The 21,400-nt window shown below is 44.3% G+C and overlaps 1 protein-coding gene and 1 long non-coding RNA gene across 19 annotated transcripts; both read right to left on the bottom strand.

The window, feature by feature from the left end:
• Window positions 1–13,184: 13,184 nt before the first annotated feature.
• Window positions 13,185–16,086, bottom strand: LOC123092364 (uncharacterized). 4 transcript variants are annotated; one of them, XR_006444508.1, is made up of 3 exons: window positions 15,664–15,797; window positions 15,311–15,548; window positions 13,185–15,181 (listed from the first exon to the last, which is right to left on the bottom strand). It is a non-coding gene; the product is annotated as an uncharacterized lncRNA (long non-coding RNA). The 4 variants fall into 4 exon arrangements; XR_006444509.1 differs by having other exon boundaries at window positions 15,685–15,790; XR_006444510.1 differs by having other exon boundaries at window positions 15,311–15,545; window positions 15,664–15,682.
• A 72-nt stretch (window positions 16,087–16,158) lies between these two features.
• LOC123092362 (uncharacterized) lies at window positions 16,159–21,143 on the bottom strand. 15 transcript variants are annotated; one of them, XM_044514129.1, is made up of 9 exons: window positions 20,656–21,143; window positions 20,277–20,391; window positions 20,099–20,205; window positions 19,941–20,012; window positions 19,466–19,568; window positions 19,178–19,387; window positions 16,615–16,735; window positions 16,270–16,369; window positions 16,159–16,177 (listed from the first exon to the last, which is right to left on the bottom strand). In XM_044514129.1, exons 3-8 carry the CDS (start codon window positions 20,159–20,161, stop codon window positions 16,279–16,281), a joined length of 660 nt encoding a protein of 219 aa, XP_044370064.1. In that variant the 5' UTR covers window positions 20,162–20,205; window positions 20,277–20,391; window positions 20,656–21,143; the 3' UTR covers window positions 16,159–16,177; window positions 16,270–16,278. The 15 variants fall into 15 exon arrangements, 9 of the variants coding, with proteins under 9 accessions (XP_044370064.1, XP_044370066.1, XP_044370068.1 ...); XM_044514131.1 differs by having other exon boundaries at window positions 20,099–20,202; XM_044514133.1 differs by having other exon boundaries at window positions 20,306–20,391.
• Between the last annotated feature and the right edge of the window lie 257 nt (window positions 21,144–21,400).

Here is a 21,400-nt window from a genome sequence, read left to right as displayed (position 1 = left end):
AGGGGGGTCTCAATGATTCTACTCTTCAAATGTGCATTGCTTCAAAAGCAAATTCCTCACTATGCACATCTTCAGGGGGAGTTCTTATATATATCTTGCAATCAAATTCCTCAATATTGAGTACTTTCAATTCATATGTTTATCCACGTTGAAAACTTAACCTATATTGTCATCAATCACCAAAAAGGGGGAGATTGTAAGTGCATCTAGTGCCCCTTTAGTGATTTTGGTGTATTGAAGACTTATAGGTTAAGGGACTAATATGTTTGTGAGTGTACACAGGCTCTATAAGTCAATGAGGAGTTTGATATTTACGGTGAAAGTTGACCCCTAAAAATGAATATCTTCGGCTGAAGACTTTTGTTCTCCTGAAGACTTTGAAAGTGAAGAAATTGGTGTGACCTTAAAGACTTCGATATTCATGCGAGGAATCTGAAGCGTGAAGACTTTTGTTTTCGTAGTTTCATTTTCTTCTTCTTGAGTCATAGGAAACACCATACTGTTAAAGGGGGTCGAGGTAATACTAAGGAAACAGATTTCCAAGTGATGCTCATCTCAAAATCCTACACCTACCCAATCCTTCGAGTGAAGCCATTGGAAATCTCATATCAGTTCAGTCAATTTATTCAGTGAAAGAGATGAAGATCTTCTGGTCTCTGAGGAATTTGTTCTGGCTGAGGAGTTAGGAATTTGCCAGTGCGGATTGCCTACACAGTGAGGAACATGATAGCCCTGAGGAATTCGAACCTCAAATCCGATCGTTGCTGTGCCGTGCGCCAGCTGTCCTAAAATATCCTACCACCTAACGGTCATATCAAACAAGGGCATTTATGTCTTGTCATGTCGGGCTGCTCCCTAGGCTATAAATAGCCGCCCCCTAGAACCACTAGCTGGTTGGCTGCTCCGAGAGAAACTGACACTTGTCATTTGAGAGCATCCCATCCTCCGAGGACTTTGAGCGAAAATCATCAAGTGAGGAAAACCCAAATCCCAAACCCAAACCTACAAACCCCAAAGTGATTGAGAATCACTGAAGAGATTGTTCCTGTGTGGAACCGACGGTTGTTACCTTTGAGGACTGTGTACCCTCCAGACGATTAGGCGTCATGGTCTGAGCATCCAAGAGGAATTGTGGATTGCCGAGTGACCAAGTCTGTGAAGGTTTGGAAGTTACCTGTGAAGACTTACCACTACTGTTGGGCGAGGTTTGTGTGATCTTAGCTCAAGGAGAATACGGTGAGGACTGTGTGTCCGGGACTGTCTGTCCTCGAGTTTAAATACTCAGCCGCTCCAACCAGACGTACAATTGTCACAGCAGTTGGAACTAGTCTACCAAATCATTGTCTTCACCAAGCCAACTGGTTCTATTTCCTCAACCCTTTCATTTCCTCATTTATGTGTTGATGTACCTGATCATTACTATTTGAAGACTTTGACTGAAGACTTTCTCTAATTCCTCAATCCTATTTCTTTAGTCTGTTTGTCTTCATCCTACTTATCCTGTGTTTACACTTTCTGTATTATGTGTTTGTCTTTCATTTCATCATGATGACTATGTTGTTACTCTGTTTTGCTTATACCTGAGTACTTATTCCGCTGCAAGTAGTTCTTCGCTTAGGAATTTCCTCACCGTGAAATTCCTCAGTGAAGAATTCATAAAAATCGCCTATTCACCCCCCATCTAGTCGACGTAACACACTTTCAGGTTCAACACCAATCCCGATGGTAGAGGGAGCATGCGATGTTTGATCACATCAACCTTGGAAACACTTCCAACACAAATCGTCATCTCACCTTTAGCTAGTCTTCATTTATTCCGTAGCTTTTTATTTCGAGTTACTAACACTTAGCAACCGAACCGGTATCTAATACCCTAGTGCTACTAGGAGTACTAGTAAAGTACACATTAATATAATGTATATGCAATATACTTCTGTCGACCTTGCCAGCCTTCTCATCTACCAAGTATCTAGGGTAGTTCTGCTTCAGTGACCGTTCCCCTCATTACAGAAGCACTTAGTCTCGGGTTTGGGTTCAACCTTGGGTTTCTTCACTAGAGCAGCAACTGATTTGCCATTTCATGAAGTATCCCTTCTTTCCCTTGCCCTTCTTGAAACTTGTGGTTTTACTAACCATCAACAATTGATGCTCCTACTTTATTTCTACTTTCGCGGTGTCAAACATCGCGATTAGCTCAAGGATCATCATATCTATCCCTGATATGTTATAGTTCATCACGAAGCTCTAGTAGCTTGGCGGCAATGACTTTGGAGAACCATCACTATCTCATCTAGAAAATTAACTCCCACTCGATTCAAGCGATTGTAGTACTCAGACAATGTGAGCACATGCTCATCGATTGAGCTTTTCTCCCTTAGTTTGCAGGCTTAAGAAACTTGTCGGAGGTCTCATACCTCTTGACACGGGCACGAGCCTGAAATCCCAATTTCAGCCCTTGGAACATCTCATATGTTATGCGATGTTTCAAAAATATCTTTGGTGCCTCAATTCTAAACCGTTTAGCATTACGCACTGAACTATCACGTAGTCATCAAAACGTGTATGTTAGATGTTCGCAACATCCACAGACGACGCTCGAGGTTGAGCTCACCGAGCGGTGCATTAAGGACATAATCCTTTTGTGCAGCATTGAGGACAATCCTTAGTTTACGGACCCAGTATGCATAATTGCTACTGTCAACTTTCAACTAATTTTTTTCTCTAGAAACATATCTAAAATAATAGAACTAAAGTGTAAGCTACGACATAATTTGTAAAGACCATTTGACTATGTTCATGATAATTAAGTTCATCTAATCAATTATTTAGTGAACTCCCACTTAGATAGACACTCCTCTAGTCATCTAAGTGATACATGATCCGAGTCAAGTAGGTCGTGTCCGATCATCACGTGAGACGGACTAGTCATCATCGGTGAACATCTTCATGTTGATCGTATCTACTATACGACTCATGTTCGACCTTTTGGTCTCTTGTGTTCCGAAGCCATGTTTTTACATGCTAGGCTCGTCAAGTCAACCTAAGTGTTTTGCATGTGTAAATCTAGCTTACATCCGTTGTATGCGAACATTAGAATCTATCACACCCGATCATCACGTGGTGCTTCAAAACAACGAACTTTCGCAACGGTGCACAGTTAGGGGGAACACTTTCTTGAAATTTTAGTGAGGGATCATCTTATTTATGCTACCGTTGTTCTAAGAAAATAAGATGTAAACATGACAAACATCACATGCAAATCATAAGGTGACATGATATGTCCAATATCATCTTGCGCCTTTGATCTCCATCTTTGAGGCGCGGCATGATCACCTTCGTCACCAGCATGACACCATGATCTCCATCACCGTGTCTTCATGAAGTTGTCTCGCCAACTATTACTTCTACTACTATGGGTAACGGTTAGCAATAAAGTAAAGTAATTACATGGCATTTTCAATGACACGCAGGTCATACGATAAATTAAGACAACTCCTATGGCTCCTGCCGGTTGTCATACTCATCGACATGCAAGTCATGATTCCTATTACAAGAACATGATCAATCTTATACGTCACATATATCATTCATCACATTCTTTTGGCCATATCACATCACATAGCATACCCTGCAAAAATAAGTTAGACGTCCTCTAATTGTTGTTGCATGTTTTTTGTGGCTGCTATGGGTTTCTAGCAAGAACGTTTCTTACCTACGCAAAAGCCACAACGGGGATATGCCAATTGCTATTTACCCTTCATAAGGACCCTTTTCATCAAATCTGATCCGACTAAAGTGGGGGAGACAGACACCCGCTAGCCACCTTATGCAACAAGTGCATGTCAGTCGGTGGAACCTGTCTCACGTAAGCATACGTGTAAGGTCGGTCTGGGCTGCTTCATCTCACAGTATCGCCAAACCAAGATAGGACTAGTAACGGTAAGCAAATTGAACAAACCAACGCCCACAACTACTTGTGTTCTACTCGTGCATAGAATCTACGCATAGACCTAGCTCATGATGCTACTTTTGGCGAACGTAGCAATAATTCAAAAAAAAATCCTACGTATCACCAAGATCCATCTAGGAGATTCTAGCAACAAGAGAGAGAGAGGGGAAGTGCATCTTCATACCTTTGAAGATTGCTAAGCGGAAGCGTTACTAGAACGCAGATGATGGAGTCGTACTCGCGGCGATTCAAATCGGGAAGATCTGGTCTAGCGCCGAACGGGCAGCGCCTCCGCGTTCAACACACGTACAGCCCGGGGACGTCTCCTCCTTCTTGATCCATCAAGGGGAGAGGAGAAGTTAAGGGAGATCTCCTGTAGCACGACGGCGTGGTGGTGGAGCTTGTAGTTCTCCTGCAGGGCTTCGCCAAGCACTACAGAGGAGGAGGAGGTGTTGGAGGAGGGAGAGGGCTACGCCAAAGGAAGGGGTGTGCCTACCCTCTCTCTCCCTCGCTATATATAGAGGGAAGGGGGAGGAGGAGACGCCCCAGGGTTTCCCTATGGGAGGGACGGCGGCCACAGGGGAAACCCTAGATAGGTTTGGGTGCCCCCACCCCTAGGAAACTTGGCCCCCAAGCCGGGAGGGGTGGCTGCCCTAGAGGAGGCGCCCCCACCTCTCCAGGTTATGTGAGATGGAGTGGGAGGGGCGCTCAGCCCCTTAGTGGGCTGATGTGCCCCCTCCCCTTGGCCCATAATGCCCCCAAACTCTTGCCTGGGCCTCTGAAACCCCTTTCGGACACGCTAGTCGTCACCCGGTACCCCCGAAACAATTCCGGACTCCAATACCCTTCGTCCAATATATCGATCTTCACCTCCGGACCATTCCAGAGTTCCTCACCACGTCCGGATCTCATCCGGGACTCCTAACAACCTTCGATAACCACATACTATTTCCCATAACAACTCTAGCGTCACCGAACCTTAAGTGTGTAGACCCTACGGGTTCGGGAACCATGCAGACATGACCGAGACATCTCTCCCGCCAATAACCAACAGCGGGATCTGGATACCCATGTTGGCTCCCACATGTTCCACGATGATCTCATCGGATGAACCACGATGTCGGAGATTCAATCAATCCCGTATACAATTCCCTTTGTCCATCGGTATGTTACTTGCCCGAGATTCAATCGTCGGTATCCCTATACCTTGTTCAATCTCGTTACCGACAAGTCTCTTTACTCGTTCTGTAACGCATGATCCCATGACTAACTCCTTAGTCACATTGAGCTCATTATGATAATGCATTACCGAGTGGGCCCAGAGATACCTCTCCATCATACGGAGTGACAAATACCAGTTTCGATTCGTGCCAACCCAACAGACACTTTTGAAGATACCTGTAGTGCACCTTTATAGCCACCCAGTTACGTTGTGACGTTTGGTACACCCAAAGCATTCCTACGGTATCTGGGAGTTGCACAATCTCATGGTCTAAGGAAAGATACTTGACATTAGAAAAGCTCTAGCAAACGAACTACACAATCTTGTGCTATGCTTAGGATTGGGTCTTGTCCATCACATCATTCTCCTAATGATGTGATCCCGTTATCAATGACATCCAATGTCCATGGTCAGGAAACCATAATCAGCTATTGATCAACGAGCTAGTCAACTAGAGGCTCACTAGGGACATGTTGTGGTCTATGTATTCACACATGTATTATGGTTTCCGGTTAATACAATTATAGCATGAACAACAGACAATTATCATGAACAAGGAAATATAATAATAAACATTTTATTATTGCCTCTAGGGCATATTTCCAACAAGAAGTCCGGTCACTTCGTTGCTGATTGTCCTCAGTGGGTGAAGGAATCAAAGAAGAAAAAGTACAAGGATGACAGTTCAGATGACTCGAAGAAAAAGAAGAAATCTTCAAAGTCCTCATCGTCAAAATCTTCAAAGTCTTCATCTCATAAGAAGAACAGTTCCAGAAACGCTCGGGCATTCATTGGAAAGGAAATGGAATCTGAAGTTGAATCTGAAGAAAATGAGGAAGAGGAGGAATCTGAGGAGTCAAACTCTGGTGTGGCGAGCCTAGCTCTTGCTACTACTTTTGTCAGCAAGTCCATCTTCAACACGGAGGAACATGGCAACTCCAATTCCACTGATGATCGTGACGATAAATTTGCTTCTTCATGGCAAAAGGTGCCAAGGTACTCAAATACCCCTCCCTCTGAATCGAGTGAAGATGAATCTGATGAAAACATCAAACCTAGCTATTCCAAGCTTGCTAATATTGCCATGAAACAACAAAAAGCTTTGGAAAGGGTTCAAAATTTGCTAGCAAAAGCGATGACCTCTTGGGTGAGGAAATGAATCAAACTCGAACTCTGTCTGATAATCTTCAACGACTACAGTCCAAGTTTGATAACCTTCAAGGTCATCATGGAACACTCTTAGCCGATCATGAGAAGCTTTCTTATGAATTTCTTCAAAGAAAGCAAGATCTTGAGAAACTAAGGGTGAGTCATGAAGATCTTCAAAGGGAAAATGATTCTTTGCTTGCTCAACAGATCAGTTCCACTCAGGAAGAATTCATTCCACCATGTCTGAAATGCATTGAACGTGAATCTGCTAATTATTCACCTGAAACTTCAAATGCTTCTATTACTTCAAATTCTTCAACTATTTCTATGGTCACAAATTCCTCATTTGAGGATACCACAAGTTGATGGGTAACGCAGTAACTTCAAAAAAATCCTACGATCACGCAAGATCTATCTAGGTGATGCATAGCAACGAGAGGGGAGAGTTTTGTCTACGTACCCTCGTAGACCAAAAGCAGAAGCATTATGACAACGCAGTTGATGTAGTTGTACGTCTTCATGATCCGACCGATCATAGCACCGAAGGTACGACACCTCCGTGATTTGTACACGTTCATCTCGGTGACGTCCCACGAACTCTAGATCCAGTTGAGGCATAGGGAGAGTTTCGTCAACACGACGGCGTGATGATGGTGATGATGAAGTTACCGGTGCAGGGATTCCCCTAAGCACTAGATGATATGACCGAGGTTGAAATCTGTGGAGGGGGGCACCACACACGGCTAAAAGATCAACTTGATCAACTTGTGTGTCTATGGGGTGCTCCCCTCCCCCGTATATAAAGGAGTGGAGGAGGGGGAGGGCCGGCCCTCTATGGCGCGCCCAAGGGGGGGAGTCCTACTCCCAGTAGGAGTAGGTTTCCCCCCTTCCCTAGTTGGAGTAGGTGAAGAAGGAAGAGGGAGAGGGAGAGATGGAATGGGGGGCCAGCCCCCCTCCCAATTCAGATTGGGCTTGGGGGGGCCTGTCGGTGTCAAAACCGACGGATCTTGGGTAGGGGGTCCCGAACTGTGCGTCTTAGGCTAATGGTAACAGGAGGCGGGGACACGATGTTTACCTAGGTTCGGGCCCTCTCTATGGAGGTAATACCCTACTTCTTGCTTGATTGATCTTGATGATATGAGTATTACAAGAGTTGATCTAACACGAGATCATAGAGTCTAAACCTAGGAGCTAGCCTATGATTATGATTGTTCTCGTCCTACGGACTAAACCCTCCGGTTTATATAGACACCGGAGGGGGCTAGGGTTACACAGAGTCGGTTACAGAGAAGGAGATCTAACATCCGAATCGCCAAGCTTGCCTTCCACGCAAAGGAGAGTCCCATTCGTACACGGGACGAAGTCTTCAATCTTGTATCTTCATAGTCCAACAGTCCGGCCAAAGTATATAGTCCGGCTGTCCGGATACCGCCTATTTCAGGACTCCCTCAGTAGCCCACGAACCAGGCTTCAATGACGATGAGTCCGGCACGCAGATTGTCTTCAGCATTGCAAGGCGGGTTCTTCTCCAAATCCAGAGCTCCTGTCATAGCGAACAGTGTCCGGCTTCCCATTAATGTTGTACTCCTCGGCTTCTGTGCTTCAATAATGGCCATCTCCATGTGTCGGGTGGATACGGGGAGCAGGGGCATTTTTACATTTGCCACCCTGACCCTGTAAGCGAACCTTCTATTTGAAGAGACGGGGATCCTCAGATCCAAATCTCACCATCTTCCCCCAAGCAAGCATTCAACAGAGCGCGTCCGAAAAAATCCATTCCACCATGGTCGGTCGCCGCAGCTCCGCTTCTCGCTCTCGTAGCTCTGTGCCGAGTGATTGGAAAAAGTGTTTTGTCCCCCATAGTCATTTAGTAGAGTTGCAGACCCAAGGGTTTCTTCCACCTGCATACATGGTCCCCGTCCGAGCCGGACTAGCCACCTACAACAGCAGGGAGCAAGCGGAGAACTTTCCAAACCCATCCAGAGGGGAGCGGATATGCCTTGTCCCATATCTACTGAGAGGACTTGGGTTTCCAATCCACCCATTCCTCCGCGGGCTCCTGGAGTTCTACGGCCTCCAGCTGCATAACTTCACTCCTGCCTCCATACTGCACATCGCAGGGTACGTTGCCTTCTGTGAGCTATCCCTGGGCTGCGAAGCTCATTTCGGGTTATGGAAGAGGCTATTCTACCTCGTCCCTCGCAATCAGGAGGGATCTATATATCAAGTTGGCGGAGTCAAAATATGGCGCGTCGCCTAAGCCGGATACCTGTCCGACACTCCAAAGAAGACATCTGAAGACTGGCCTTCAGAGTGGTTTTATGTAGATGATGTTCCCCTTCTGGACCCAGTCCGACCAGGCCTTCCTGAGTTCAACAACGCCCCGCTAAAGAAACGCCAAAGTTGGCGCCCTCGGAGCCCCCAGGAGGAAGACGATAGAGAAGTCCTCTATCTGATGGGCAGGATGAGAATACTGGCCCAATCAGGACTGAAAATAATAGAAGTCATGTCAATATGCATAATGCGGGGGGTGCATCCACTGCAATATCGGGGGAAACCCATGTGGCACTTCAACGGAGAAGACAACGCCACCCGCTGCGGTCGTAAAGGTCCGGACTCCGCCACCGCTCTGGCGAGAATATTGTCCGACTTATACAAAGGAGAAGAAGAGGAGTTCCTCCGCATTAAGCCGCGGGATGGTTTTTCCATGTACAACCCCCAAAGTTGGTTAAGATGTCATCCTTTACTCGACTCTATTCATTCTTGTGTCCTTTGTCACCAATCGTTCACCTTGCTATTTTCAAAGCAGGAACTGAAAAGGGCCGTGAAAGAGTTCAACATCCCACCTCCGCAGCCAGAGGATCTTGGCCGGGCTTTCGACCCTGGACTTGAAGAAGATCCGGATATATCTGTGGAGCTTGCCGACGGGACATTCTATCAAGCAAGCTGTGACGGCGCCTTGGTGGCCATCCTCGCCGATTATCCCGGGCTACTCCCAGCGTTGAATGTAAGTAAAGCCGGAGCCCTAACTTCCGCCGTACCTTACGCACATATGTTGTATTTTTATATAAACGGTCATCAGAACGCCCTGCCGAGCCCGCGGGGGCTCATCAGCAAAGGGCACCCGGGCCGGGCAGGCTTAAGAGGAAGGCGGTTAGGATCAGCGCAGAGGTACAAATTAAACTTGCTCTGTGATTATTTTTTGCTAAAATGTGACAGTTTTCATTATGTCCTGGCAGAAAGAGTAGCCGCCGGACTATATCCGAAGACCCTGCCGGCCACGCCTCAAGCAGCCAGATTCCTGAACCTGACTCACGGGTGGAGGCTGACGCAGGGGCAATGTCAAATTGCCCTCCTACAGAGGATGCGGACAGGCTTTCCGCTACAAACTCCAAAGTGGAGAGCGCCATGAATCACCGGCGCAGACGGGCCGTACTCCGCAATGGTATTTTTCCGAGGAGGCTTTCAATGCCTTCAACTCCGGAGACGCATATATCCGCACCGCTCAAGATGGACTTGCCAGAGCGACGGACCAGTATGCGAAGGATATACGGGTAAGAAAATTTGATAAGTATGTGTAGTAGTAGCCCCTGAGACTTGAAACAGTTGGCACAACTGATTAAAGGATCATTGTATGCATAGGTTCTTGTAGAGAAGAATACCCATTTATCTCAGGAGGTGGAGGAATGCCAGGCCCAGCTAAAGGCCGCGGTTGCCGGAGTAGAGGAATCCCAAAAGGCCACTTCTGGTAATAGTTACCTTTGATAAAGGAATTTATAAGAACGTATACCAGTTATGTATTCGGCATGGTTGACGAATCTAACAAAAGATTCTGCAGATAATCCTGGAGAGAATCCAAAGATCGTGAAAGATAATGAGCCACATCTGCGAAGTCAGCTGAAGGCGGGCGAGCGCGTGCTAACGCAGGCTATTCAAGAGAAAAATAAGCTCCAAGATGCCAATATCCGACTGAACGTCGAATTGGCAGATGTTCGGGCTCAGCTTGCTGACTCCGTAAAGGAGAACAGGAGGCTTCGACATGGCATTTATAGTAAGTGCTTGAACGAGCTACAGAACAGTTCATCGAGGAAGCGAATTGGTAGAGTTATGTCTGTAGGTATGCTGACAGGCCATCCTGGAGAGGAGATGCCCGGATCCGCAGGTGATTTGCTGCAAGATCGTTCACAACTGCACGAGCGAGCTCGACAGGTGATGCAGGGTATTGCCCAGGCCTTGTGGCCATCCTCTTCCCTGCTAGGAGGCATGAGCGAGCTTGTGGAGTTGTTCAAAGGAGCACGGCAGCGCTTCCGATTATGGAAGATATCAGCTTGCCGACAAGGTGCTAGGGAATCCTGGGCCATGGTGAAGACGCGATACGCCAAGGCTGACCCGAACCATATGGCCGAAGTCGGACCGGTGGAGTCAGATGGGCAAGAGATACCTGTAAGTCTGGTATATGATCAAGTAGCGTTAGCCACAAAGTATTCCCAACAGGATTATAGGCTAGACAGCCTGTTGGATGGTATAGAGGAAGAATATAGCCAGTCCAAGTGACTATGTAATTCAATGGACCTATGCAGTCCCTAGCCGGATTGAAAATCATTTGTCATGGCGGACCTTTTCGCTTCAGCCCCCGGACCCGACAGTCCAAGGTGTATCCGAATACCCGCTCAGTTATGAAAAACCAGGGTATGCGTGGAAACCAGGCGTAGGGGTCATAAGTGCTTGAACAGACAAGTACCCAACTAGTTATGTTATATTACATGGATAGTAAGAAACATCTTCCAGGGAGAATAGTTTTGTTAGGGGTTCCTTTCCCTGGGTACGCATGCATCGATGTGCATGTCCGAACTGCGAACAAAAGCGCAGGAAACAAAACGTCTGGGGATCCACGTTGTAATAAACGAAAACATCTTTTGTTCACCGACCGAATATTCCCTTAAGAACGCTAGCTTTCGGCTTCACCCAGTCTGAGGTACACATCCGGCTGAACCGGCAGTAACAATCGCAGAGGTGCTCTCCTTATGCCCTAGCCAAATTACCGGAAACGTAGGGCATAAATACAAGAGCCAGGCAACCCAGCCTGGCCAAAACTTAAGTCATATCGATGCATATAATGGTGAAGAAAAGGCACATATGGAAAGAAAACGCATATGTGGTTGGCAGTGGGCCATTAGACTAATTATATTTAACTTCCTTATAGGAAGCCCCCAGGTATAGAGAGCATGCGTAGTGCGGCCGGAGCGATCAAAGCATCCGTACAGTATTTAAGGCTGTATGTGAAAAAGGTAAAGAGGGCGAGAACGGAAGGAGGACATAATTGAAAGAGCGGAGCTAAGGAGACGAACACTGAGTTCAGCACTAGGCGTAGAATCTTCGGAGTCTGGCCGCGTTCCATGGGTTCAGCTTGAATATGTTGTCAGATGTATTGCGCAGATGGTATGCTCCTCCGGTGAGAACTTTATCAATGATGAAGGGACCCTCCCACTTGGGTTTGAGCTTGTCCTTCTTCTCTGGTAGGCGTAGAACTAGTTCACCAACGTTATAAGTTTTGGCCCATACTTCTCTGCTTTGATACCTTCGAGCTTATTGCTGATAGAACTAGTTGACCCGTTGCGCCAAATGGCACAGAGACCTACTAAAGACATGTTGTCGATGAAAATAGTTTCATGTTGCAAGAACCTTCAACTAAATCATGCTATTTTTAAACATGTTTATTACGTTGTTAAGTAATAGTCTGGGAAGAGGGAAACTTTGCATAATATGAATATGTTCAGTTTGAAAATATGGCCACTATGATGAGAGAGTAAAGTTGGCATAGTTGTATTTTTAGCAAGTTTACTACGAATATAGGCAGCTTGAATATGTAGTATTTTTCTGCTTTGTTTACTAAGAAGCATCTGGCAGATTTCATCATTACTCCGGTTGATGGGGTGAAGATCAAGCTATCATCTGGACGGTGCGTAAGGCGTGTTCACCTTATTAATGGTGTGGACAACAGGGCTACCATAACACACAACTGGGGTGACTTTGCAGAGAAAGCAAAGCTGACAAAAGAGGAAACCACAATTCACCATTCACATGATCTAAAAAGGTTTGTATATGCAGTGTGTTTTAATCTATAGAAGGATTGTTGTTTTATTGCACCCATTGACAAAAATTGACCCGTTACGCCAAATGGCCGAGAGACCCGCTAAAGCCATGTTGTCGATGAAAATAGTTTCATTTTGCAAGGACATTCGGTATTGGTAGTAGAAAGCCCATGTGTTAAATCATGCTATATTGAAAATATGTTTATCACGGTGAAAAATGTGAATTTAAAAAAATCATATTTGTATAACATGTACACACACCAATTAAGGAAGCATTTTTTAGTTGAAAATATGGTTATCATGCTAAGAAATTTGAGCTTGAAAAAAACATATTTGTATACGATGTACAGACAGTTAAGGATGTATTTTAACTTTTCAGCAACTCTGTACTTTAGAAACTACACTCGGCAAGAATTTAGATCTTAGTCACATTGGAAAGCATACGGCCTTAGTTATGTTGTTTACAGAGACAAATGGTGTATGTAGCAAGGACTTTTAATAGACTCATCATCAGCAGCTCTCACAACCTAAGTAAGTCTTTCTATCAAAAATACATAGGTAAGCCTCAGTTCTGTATCTACTCTAAACAGAAGGATAATAATAAACTAAGGCTAACCTATGTGGCTAAGGTAAACAAAAAAGGAGAACACGCCATAATTCTTAAAGTACATATCCTACATATGACCAGTTGCGCAATGGCGCAAAAGCCGAGTGCAAACCAAGTATTGAAAGAGTGTGCACTAAAATATGTAGACACAAAATGGAACATATGGAAATAAGTACGATTTGATGATAGATAAATGGTTGCTGATGATACATGTTCTCTAATAAGCTTACAAATGACCATTTACAATGTTATGAGCCAGGCATGTAGATAGGCTTACCACACAGCAGCCTAAATAGCAAATGACCGAGAGTTAAACGTACATGATGGTCTTAGGTGATTAGATAAGATTCAAAAGGATGATAAACATATAAATCTTGTTAGGCATCTATACTAATGCTAAGTTATATAACAAGGGGTTCTTGCTACCTGTTTATATTGAGTAGACGATCAGGCACAGCCCCTTGAAAGTGCATTTGAAGGCGAAAGCATATGCTTGACCTTTCTTAATGTGTGCCTGACGGAAGAAGCCACTCCAGCCTCTAGTGATGATGGCCCTTTTGTCAACACCCTTGATAAAGCGGCATGTGACAGCGGTAGTTCCGTCTCCAGTAGTGATTGCAGCGGTAGTTCCGTCTCCAGCTAGCTGAATATTACCAATTCATCTTACCCAGACACACTGATTGAAAAACCAAATTAAAATCCTCTTTAATAGCACATCCAGCGACACAAGATAGCCCCTGAACCAGTACAAATTAATCCGGGGCACAAAGAGCTGTTAACCATTAAATCCCTCTCTGCCTATACAATATGTAGCATTCAAAGTTGTAATTTAGATTAACAGCACAAGAGATATACGTAAGAACAAAAGGACAAACACATCCGGAAATAATGCTGACAGATTTCAAATCGACATTTGAGTAAAACAAAGTGGTTGTAAACATATGAACAATTCAAAAAAGGGAACAACGCATCAAGTGTATTTGCTACCCGAATTGCAATTGTTTCACAGTGCTCCTCAGTTTATTCAGGCGTTTGTACCCTAACTCCTCAAATGTAACAAACTATCAAGGGAATAGTATCAAAACTAATTGAATGTAGCTTGCATATATTATACGTATTCATTATTTATTGAGATAGTATATCAACACAGAAAATGCATGCAGATTAATAAAACTACACTACAACCACCCATGCATGCCACTGAAAATTAAATGAGCAGTTAGAACTATTTTGTGGTGATAAAACTATGGGAGCACGTTGGCAATACAGTTATAAAATATACTATCTTCAAGGAAATCTGCATTTATAGCCCTATTCGATAGCAAAGCATTTTCTATGTATTTTGAGAATACCACCTTTTTGAGACTACCATGCTGAAAACAATCCACATGCGTATTCAAGTGCCTCTCGACGCACATTTCCTGCTACCTCTCGATGGTGACACAAAAGAAGGCCAAGACGCTCCCGTGGTGCCTGCGACGACATGCAGAACATGGCCTAGCGTTCCAGGCAATGTGAAGCAGCAACTCAACCTAGTTCAACTCCTCTTGTTGTATAAGCTTGCTTTGTGTATGGCCGTTTAATGCATATAGACATTCAAGTTTGTGCATGCGGCTGGGGCTTGCTCTTGTGCATAGTTGTTCAGTTCGCAACGGCCAGCGAGCCGGGTACAAACATGTGTGCGACTGTTAACAAATGGCCAGTTGCTAATTTACTTTACATATAAGCTCTAGTGTAACAGGTTTGCATTATTCCCAATACTCCTAAATACTCTGGTATATTATTACCGTGGTATCTTGTACCTATAGGAGCAAATACTGTAGCTTTAAAATTCTTTGGTTTTTACAATACTATGCTATCAAACATAGACTACATGGATATAACTAATCAAATGGGCATTGCCTACACATTCGTTTGGTAATTAGACCATCTATCCTTCAACTGAAAAATACTGCTAGGAATACGCTAGAAGAAATGAGCGAACAGAAAAAAATGGATGAAGAAACTGGATGAAGAGAAATATGCAAACTATATGCATCACAAGGTCCATCATCGGCTGCTGGTACATTTAACTTGAAAATACCATCTCTAATACGTTTTCCTTCAACAATGATGATCAAGGGAGGATCATAATGGTAATGCTTGCCAATATTTTTCTCAGCCTGCAAGATTGGCAAGAACATGGACAACATGTCATTTTAGAACTCAAACCCTACTTGCAATTTCGGATCATCATTCCAAAGTACGAATATAGATGTGCAAGTGGCAAACTGCACACAAAAGACATATACCTGCCTAGAGGTTAGTACTCTGCGGATTGTGCACGGATCTGCGATGATGAGAGCGGGGACTCATCCTACACCAGGGCTGCAAACTGCAGGTTCCATAGGACGTCCTTGTCTAATGGCCTCAGTGTTGGTTCCTTGGTGAGGCCCCGTGGGCAGATCTCCATGACGGTCCTGATCGACTCGTCAGAGCATCATTTGCTCACGGCTGGGTCGACGAAGTTCCTCCTCTTGCTCAGTCCTTCTGCCATCAGCGCCAATTGCAAATGGTGGTCAATGAATAGTAAAAGTTGGGTTTCGACTTTATTCAGAATTGAGGCTTGTCAACTGTACAGGGTTAACAAGGAAAGGAAGCATACATGTTCTTTCATTATCTCTACCTCGAACTGATGGGCCTTGTCAAGTGTACAGGGTTAACAAGGAAAGGACAACTCCTAAGATACTGAGGTAGGCCCATAAATCATATCTTTAAGTCACAACATAACTTTTTGCCTGTTAAGGTAACATGCCTACGTTGGTAATGTCTTCAAATAAGAATTATCTCGGAGCAACACAATTTCCTAAATTAACTTACATGTATGGTATTAAGATGCATTACACAACAAGCTATATATCAGTTCAACAACTTAAGCTTGAAGATGTTTTGCTAGAATCGCTACAACTATCTATACAAAATTTAATTCAATATAAACCTGTTGTATGAGTTTGAAAAAGCAGACCACAATAGATTGATAGCCAAAGGAAGGACCGAATGATACATAATTAATTAGATTCTAATCTCACCGCCTGAGGTCGGAAACAGGGACACCCAGCTCTAGTTGGCCATGGTAGCCACTCCATGGCAGATCCAGCCGGAGCGGTATCAACCATGGCCTGAATTAGAAGAAAATTCATTCACTACACCAACCAAAGGAAGGCCATCTTCACTCTGAGTTGCAAAAATCAAGGAATTGTCAATAACTCACAGCAAAGAGTCATTGGTCAAAATGTGATCCTGCTAAATATGAACTGAAACACTTAGATCGTAGTGAAACATCACCATATATATCTACATCCCTGCAAAATCTGTAAAAAAATGTGGTTAGCGGCTGGTGGTAGTATGTACTGTGTGAACTAATAAATAATCACTATACTGTAAAAATTAACATAACCAACTTGAAAAAACAACTATATCATTCTGACCGACTTTGTTCAAACACAACCAGGCTCTAGACCACAAATAAGAATCATTTCATATTACAAATAGAAAATATGAGAAGGACTGTTGGAGGTACAAATAAGAATCATTTCATATTACAAATAGAACATACCTTTGCATCAGTAAATGTCGATTAGCATTACATTCAGACATCCAATAGATCCAAAATGCACACATAATTATAATGGTAGACCACAGGGTATCCGTTGCCAGGTTATTTAGTGTTCCATTGCCTGTGGAAGTGAAGAGTAGTGTTATGTCACACCATTGGTACAGAAAAACTGCTGCAATCACGAAAAGAAAAACTGAATTTTTTTGTTTATGCACGGTATAGTGCCCGGCCATCAATATTTTTGCACTAAATGTGAGAAAAATCATATAAACACATATATCAGGAAGTTATTCTAATACTCTAGTAACATAATAAAATAACTAATATATTAACAGCACTATTGCTTGAAGGGTCCAATTAGAAGCTCCTAGTTATTTTAGAGGAGCATAATTGTCTGAATGCTGAAGTTAGTTGAAAATACTTGGATTTCTAAAATCCCCTGCCGATTGGGGCTTACGGGTTGGCAACTGGGGAAAATATGGTCACACATATCCTCTGGGTTCATGCCACCCATTCTAGTTGTTGAATAATACCTAATGACGCACCAAGCATGACCTATTTGATATTCCCTTGATCGCTTATGCTGATTATTTTGAAAGAAAGAGACAAGACCCAGAACCAGAGTAGATATCACACCGAGACACTATCCATACTATTTAGCTATGCTCCTGGCAACCTTATGAAAAAAACTGCTAAATTATTTCCTAATGATAATCATTGAAATTGAGTGCTGGCAATATCATACAGGTCTACCATCCATTTGCCCTGTCTTTTTTTGTGGGATTTTATTTCCTCAAGTAGAGATGACTTAACGTCATCCAGTATGAAATTCATTTCAGGCCCAGATGCGGAACCACTTATGGAAAGCCTGTATTGTGGCCGCAAAGTAAAAAAAAACGATGAAAGAGAATAAGAAACAGCAATCAACATTAGTTTGTCTAACAGCTCAGAAGTTATCAAGCGAAGACTACAACCATTGTAAGCGGCATGCATTGATGGTGCCAAGGCAAGTATCCATAAAGAAAAGCAGTAATGAACAATTAATAAAGAACCCAAGCTCTACTTTCTATCTTTTGCTCAGTTGAAAATGAGAAATCCAATTTTTGTCATGCCAGGGCAAGCAACCTCCTAGGGCGAAGAATTAAGCAATTCAACTTCTAAGAGTTAAACACCAAGAAAGCATTTATGTACTGTATGTCGGCCTTCTGTTTGGGGATTATAACATTATATCACCATAATATGTTCCTCCAAGTGAGTTAAATAAAGCAATTTCTTCTCAAATTCATTGCTAAGGAGATATAAATATTACCCTCAAATATCACCAATTTGACCACTCAATCCAATAGTTAGCCTCAACACAACAAACACTCACGAAGGGTCCTACGAACTTGCAACATTAAAATAAACAGTCATTTCGAACCTACATTTCACACAATCAACAAATCCGACAATAAGCTGTAAGCTGCCACAGGAATACCAACATAGAACCGTGGACTAATTTCAACAGCCAGGCTACAGACCCGACGTTGCAGGTGGATGAAAGGCTAAACCCTAGGGGAATGAACGAGGCGTGAAGTGCATTTGTAGCCCGATAGTTCGGGTTAGTCGTTGTCTACTTGTCCCTAGAACCATGCCTTTATTCAGACCCTTCAAAAAATGAGGAACAGTAGCACAATAAACATAAAGCAGCCAAGCCCCATGTGAAAGAAAATTCTGAATTTGTAAATTTATGCGTGAAAGAATTAACTGGCCATTAAGTCTCCACATTCACCAAGGAATACATTATAAATACTATGAAAAGAAATGAAACTGTTCTAAAGAGTGCAATCAAACCATTCCCATTCCTTTGAAGTTCAAAACCACTACACCTAGGACTATAATAAGATCGATCAGCTTTTGTTCAACCCTTCTGCTCCAACTCTAGAACATCCAGCCAGTACATTTTACTAAAGGCATCACATATATTGTTCAGGTTGCAGTGTGTGTGTGTGTGTGTGTGTGTGTGTGTGTGTGTACATACATATATAATTAGTACAAATTATGAAATCACACCATCGTCATACAACATGTAGTTTCAAATATCATTTTCAGCCTGAGCATCATATTGCAACTTGTCAATCATATTTCTCTATATGAATACTGCAACCAAATTTCCTAATAACACAAAGCAGTAAATGGTCCACACGGGAGGTTCATTTGACAAGCAACCTACAAATATTTATTGCATCCCCACTTATATCACTATAATTTATCAATATGAACATACTCATGAACCAAGAGGCCACAAAAAGGCAGAAACACCAAAACTGAAAAATTCGTCAATGAGTGAGCGACACAAAAGGTAAGCCAACTAATGCTCCATCACAATGTATGTATACCATGAAATACATCACTAAAAGGGGTGTTCTAGCTAGTACCTATCTCATAACAAGGGATACAATCAGAACATACATTCTAGAAAGCATGTGCCAACAAAGTAGCAATCATGGGGGAAGAAGGTTGATGCTCCCCAGTAGTAAAAATCTGACTTGCTGCAGATGCAAAAATCAAACCGTCAACGCACCTTTTTTCAGAGTGAACCAACTCAGAAATACTGCATGAAGGAATAAACAACAATAGCCTCTCATCTCCGCACCCCCTCTTCTCCGCCCCTTCAACAGGAGCTGCAGGTCACCGCCTCCATCTCCCTCACCCCTGCATATCACCACCTCTCGCCCTCCCTCGACATCCAGGCCACGGAGCAAGGGACGAAGGATGGAGGCATACCAGGGGTCTGATGGTAAGTGTAGCGTGAGAAATTAACATGTCAAGCAAGGCTAGTGGCAAGAAAGTGGATCCAGTAGTAACTTACTTCTCACACTCCGCAAGCCCATAAACCAACTTGAAGAGGGGTGTCCATCTTCTATCAAACTGACAAGCATAACTGAACGAGAACCAGTTTTTCCACAAGCAAGCTGAATAAGAAAACATAATGCCATGTTAATGGAAGGAAGTGAAAACACAGAATATAACAGACAACTGGAACTTGATACACTGAACACTCATACAAATGTAAAAAGAAAGACAGTGAAAACTTCATTTCAAACATAAGACCTGTATATATGGAGCTACTCAAAAAAGCATATATCGGTACATGCCTCAGGCCGTGAACTATTCTAGTTGCAACTGCGCCAAGTATATCAATAATATTCTCTAATGTTTCTACCTTTCTCCCATGTAAAACATAGTGCAATGTTAAGCATGGCAGTGTCAAAAAGAAAAGAGAAGGATATACTATAACAACAAAACATGCACAAGATGCCTTCTTCGTCTTCTGTGCTGCTTACCAAGAAAATGTCAGACTTACAATAGTGGGCAAGCTTCTTCGAGATGCAAATATGCAAAACAAGTATCCTTATCTGAAAGCAACCACACAGTTCATTTGTTGGATGCAGTCAGTTGTAAAAGAAAAAAGAATGTTAGTAAATTAGAACTGCACACACACCTCCAATAGTATTTTGGCCTGTGTAGGAGGCAAGTGTGCGTTTACATCCAGGAATTTAAGCATCTGCCCAGGGCAATCCCGACCCTCTTCTTAACAACCCCAGGCTGCTGAAAGAAACTTGCAAAATCATCCAAACCAACAAAGATGATTTTAGGACGAGACCCCTTGCATCACCTACCCTTATCCAAGCTCTAATAATAGGCATACGCTTCTGGTCCTCGTAGAAGCCATGGGGACGTCTTCTCCGTCTCTTGCAGTTGCTTTCCTGAATCCTATGCTTTCTCATCCAGCGGCTGCACCAATCACAACATGACATCAGGGACAAGAAACCCCCAAACACCTCGAGCTCTTTGCCCCGTGGGGGTGGAGGCAGAGGTGGTGCCTCGGTGCCGGCGCTGCCCCGGACGGCATCGTGTTCAGGCGAGACGAGGCGGCGACCAATTGAGGAAGCAATGTCACAGCACGGTCGAGGGACGAAGGACGAGGCCGGCCGCACGGGGGAGGGAGGAGGACCAACGAGCTCGGCGGGTGGGAAGCCATGAAGGAAAAGATCTCACCGCCTCCAACTCGAGCTCGTCGGCGAGCCGTCCTCTCCTGCCCCGCCTTAGCACCTCCATCGTCTCGAGCTCAAGCTCCCGCCGGCCGCCGGCAGGTGCGTGAGGCCCCACCCTGCCCCTTCCCCACGCAAGGATCGCTCACCTGCTCATTCCCCGATGTTGCTTGCCTTCCTCGCCATCGTCTGCATCCCACCCCTCCCCTACATCCCCACCCGCACCGCGCAGACCCCGCCGCCGCTCTGGATCGACGGCGACATGGAACCGGAGGAAGCAAGCAGAGGAGAAGGCCGGCGGTGGGATCGACGACGACATGGTAGAGTGGAGAGACAAGACCGGCGGCTGCGGGCTAGGAGAGGATCATGGGGAACTGGGGATCGAGGGAGGGGTGCGGCGGCTCGTGGGGATCGAGGGGAAGGAGAAAGAGGGCTAGGGTTCGTTTGGCGGCTGGGCCACTAGGGTGGGAGTGGGGTGAGACACGGGTGATTGGGTGCGAGCGCGAAGCTGATTGGGCAAAACCAGTTGCGCCTCAAAACGGGTAACCCAGCCAACCTGCATGCGGCGTGAGCCTACCCGTCATTGGATAACGAAAATGACCGCTAGGTGAAAATCAGTTTTAACCGTTGTGAAGATCCAACGGCTTGGACGCGCTTGAAGGGCAGATCCGACGGCCCACGAAGGCCCAATCGGGGGAGCCTCCTGGAGGTGAGTTGGCTAGCTTCTTTTTTGTTTTATAAATGCGGAACAG

The sequence above is a fragment of the Triticum aestivum genome, chromosome 4B (genome assembly GCF_018294505.1).
Source record: "Triticum aestivum cultivar Chinese Spring chromosome 4B, IWGSC CS RefSeq v2.1, whole genome shotgun sequence".
Lineage (NCBI taxonomy): Eukaryota > Viridiplantae > Streptophyta > Magnoliopsida > Poales > Poaceae > Triticum > Triticum aestivum.
This window is presented reverse-complemented; position numbering and strand designations above follow the sequence as displayed.